The sequence below is a fragment of the Anopheles marshallii genome, chromosome 3, assembly GCF_943734725.1.
Source record: "Anopheles marshallii chromosome 3, idAnoMarsDA_429_01, whole genome shotgun sequence".
NCBI lineage: Eukaryota > Metazoa > Arthropoda > Insecta > Diptera > Culicidae > Anopheles > Anopheles marshallii.
The window spans coordinates 47,605,740-47,609,449 of record NC_071327.1 but is presented as its reverse complement, the minus strand read 5'-3'; the positions used below and the strand labels follow the sequence as shown (position 1 = coordinate 47,609,449).

The following is a 3,710-nucleotide window of genomic DNA, read 5'->3' as shown; positions in this document are numbered from 1 at the left end:
TGTTTGCATAAAGCAATCATACAAGATTGCCATCAATATGCATGAGACCATGCACGGCAGGTACGATGCTGCAGCTCTCTCCCAGGGAAATCTTTACGCAACATGCAAATAATGTAGGATAAAATTGCCCGAAATGAAACACCTGCCTCTAAATGGTGGGTAAAAGTGAACGTAAAGTACCATTTAACATTAAGATGCTAGATTTAATTGCAAAGACCATTCACAACATCGGAAAGATGTGCTGAACGTCATTTGATGGTTGAAAACAGATATGGTAACACGTTCAATTGTGAGCTCGAAGTGTACCAGTGTCGTTGTAAACAATTATCTCACCTTTTGTGCGATATTGGGTTGCATGAATTGGTTTGGTGGAGCTGTTACGTTTACGGTTTGAATTGTTTCTTTAAATTATTCAGCATTTAATTTATGATGAGACGAATATTTTAACAATTTCATAAAGTCTTGTTTATTGGTATTGCTTTTGTAATGAACACAATAATTTCCTCGCTGCAAATTTACAGCTTCGAAAGCACCACGGGATGATTGTTTCTCACAAAAACTACTTCTGGCACTTGTTCGGGCACCTGCACCGCCCGGAAGTTATTCACGATCTTTTTGCTACTATCCTTTGGACAAGCCTGTAGCTGCCGGAATGCTTCCAGCTGACCGGTGGACACGTATATTGGTGTTTTGTACACCAGCCAAGTGACGCTTTCGAAGTACGGCGGTGTGGTTAGTGAACCTTTGTACGTGTAGTAGTGCCGGTTGAGTTCCTGCATTCCCATCCACGAGAGGCAATCGGCATCGATTTCGGTTTGTGCGTTCGGGCTCCGTATGTACTGCAATCCGGCCACGATCTTATCGAACGCTGGGCAATGGTCGCTACCATACGCCTGCACAAAGAAGCCGAGCACTGCTAAACCGTCCGGTTTGTCGACCGCTTCCGCGAAGCTTCCGTATTTGGCGTTGTAATGTACGGCGTGTGCCTCCATCGAGTAGGTGCTACCCTCTAGCGTATGTTCACATCCGGAACCATCCCCGATACCCCAGTGGAAGTGTAGCTGCTCGAAAATGTACTTGTTGCCCAGGACGCCACCAACGATGAATTGCCGGAAAGGACGATCGCTAAAAGTAATCTACGTAGGCATGGTTGAGCAGGTGATAATGGAAAATAAGTAATCTATACCATTTTCGTGGGTGGAGTGATACTGAAGCTACTTACCATAACGGACGAACCAGTATTGACCATCTTTGCCTTGCCCAATCCATCCCAATGGCCATAGTAGTCTAATGGTTGAATGCCATCCCTAATGACAGTGGAACGTTGATTTAGTGCAATCGGACTTTGCACATTCTTGGTCGTCGTTGCAGTCATTCTGTACCCGTTTATATCACTCAAGTCTGGAACGAAAAACACACACGTATAGGCTGTAAGATTTCGTCTCGTTCGAAATCAACGTTCTGCTCACATCTAATAGGCAAGTCAGCTGTCAAATTGGGCGACACTAATTTTAAGATGGGTGTTTACCTCCAACTTATCAATTATCAGTGAATCAAAAGCGGCTGCATCTTATCGCAACTTATCGTGAAGAAAAGCAAGGTATCTTTAATTAACTGCAGATAAACCGTAAAGCGCATATTAGTGTGCAAGTGTACGGCGCGGCCTCAACCTACTTAGCGGCTTCTATCGGCCAAACTACCGCTTATCAGTTATAACCGGTATGCCGGTGGGCTTTGGCACAACAAGGTACACGAATGGGTTTACTGTGACAGTGGCAAAACATCTAAAGCTTGGATTAGCAACAGCACGTTTTGACATAGGGCTTCAACATTTTTTCTCTTCACTTCTTATCAGTAGAACGTGAATTTAAGACAGTGAACATGTGTACCACCGCTGTTTATAAGGTTTGTTATCGTACGAATGTTCAATGTTAGGAAGGTATGTTAGTGTCTTTCTGACTAATGAAAAAGAATTTAGCTTCATAAGTTATTTTTATAGCGTTGCGATTAGTGTTATACGATAAAAATACCTTCAAAAGTGAAAACTTCCTATCAGGAATGACTTTAAGTTCAATATCTCGTAGGCTTCTTGCTGACAAATTACAAGGGCCGACTTTTATTCCTGGTTGATATACGCCTCTGAGACATGGACTTTGTCCAATACTGACGAAACCCTGTTAGCCGCGTTCGAGAGGAAGATGCTCAGAATGATTTTGGCCCCGTTTGTGTGGAAGGACAATGGAAGAGCCGCTACAATGACGAGCTCTTTGAGTTGTACCGCGAACTTACTGTCGTACAGTGGATTAGATTCGGCAGGCTCCGGTGGGCTTGTCACGCCATGAGAATGACACCGGACGACCCAGCCCGTAACGTCCTTTTCACATGGACAAAGAGGGCGTGGTAGGCCCAAACTGAGATGGAGTGATGGCGTTGAAGCTTTTGCCATAAAGGCCGGGATAATGGATTAGCAGTCGAAAGCACTCGTCCGTGGACGGTTTAGAGGACTCCAGCAGCAGACCCATACCGCGAAGCGGTTGTGGCGCCAGATAAGTATTTAAGTGATTTCTCTTCATCATGTACGAATTTAGAATAGATCTTTAGATGAGATAGAAAACTTCCTATCAGGTATTACTTTATGTTCAATATCTTGTAGGCTTCTTGCTGACAAATTACCAGGGCTGTACTGGCATACAGGTTTTGATATCTTAAATTGATTTCGTTAGATGTCCTATGATAGTTATTTTCTTTATATTCAACACGTCATTAGCTGTCCTAACTGTCGGCAGGTCTCCACCAAAATTTTTCATACACTGGGCGTAGGTGTGTTGCTTAGCTATCAAAAATGTTTGCTTCATCTATTGATTATTTGTTCCAGACCATCTAATAAGTGCTTTTTTGCATAGGAAAGCTTATTTTTATAAAAAATTTTTACGAAATCGGACTATTTTTTACAAAAAATACTAGACGTCAAAAAATGTTTGTAGGCGTTTCGCAGTTCGCTTGTATACGAAATCGAATCGTTCACGATTTCCCTTCATCCTGTTACAATTGGCAATTGCCAAAGCGGGTAAATTAACAAAACAAATGACACTTCTTTTTTTTTTCATTTTTCATTCAAAGCCTAGTCCTCTCTCAATATTATGTGAACACTAGCTTGGAATTCTGAGTGATGAGGATGTATAAATACGACATCACTAAAAGACCGAATAAAAAGTTAGAGAATTTATTCGCATGAATTTTATTCGCATTGCTCTTATTTAAATATTTCGCATCACCTACATCGTATAGGTACTAAACTAACATTTTACAGTTATAATTCAGCCTAGCACCAATAAAGGAGGTTCCACGACAAATTGCATCACGATTTAAACGCTGTAGAAACTAGTTAACCGAACCTTTTCATACTTTCAGGTAATAAAATATAAGTCTTAAATAAGCTTTTGGTAAAATTTATTTCTGATAAACCTGATAAATAACACCTGATACGAGGTGTTATTTAGTTCTGTACAACTGTCTGCAGTTTTTCTGTACATAAACACAAAACATTGTTGGATTCTGTTACCACTCGACATCAAATTTGTCCTTGGCGATGAAAAATAGCTCCGGCCAGTTGAGGCCATTTTCCACGTGTTACCACAAACTCATTTCGTGACATTTTTTTAAAACTAACGTCATTTTTTTCAATTTTGAAATATTTTACGTTGGTCAAA

General features: G+C 41.0%; 1 protein-coding gene across 1 annotated transcript; it reads right to left on the bottom strand.

The window, feature by feature from the left end:
• Positions 1-515: 515 nt before the first annotated feature.
• LOC128712150 (carbonic anhydrase 2) lies at positions 516-1,375 on the bottom strand. Its single transcript, XM_053807044.1, has 2 exons — positions 1,223-1,375; positions 516-1,136 (listed from the first exon to the last, which is right to left on the bottom strand). Exons 1-2 carry the CDS (start codon positions 1,373-1,375, stop codon positions 516-518), a joined length of 774 nt encoding a protein of 257 aa, XP_053663019.1.
• Between the last annotated feature and the right edge of the window lie 2,335 nt (positions 1,376-3,710).

Bases quoted from the DNA above. Each gene is read 5' to 3' on its own strand.
- LOC128712150 (XM_053807044.1), bottom strand. From the start codon at position 1,375: ATGACTGCAACGACGACCAAGAATGTGCAAAGTCCGATTGCACTAAAT. The intron at 1,137-1,222 runs GTAAGTAGCTTC...ATGCCTACGTAG, and splicing joins ATACTGGTTCGTCCGTTATG to ATTACTTTTAGCGATCGTCC.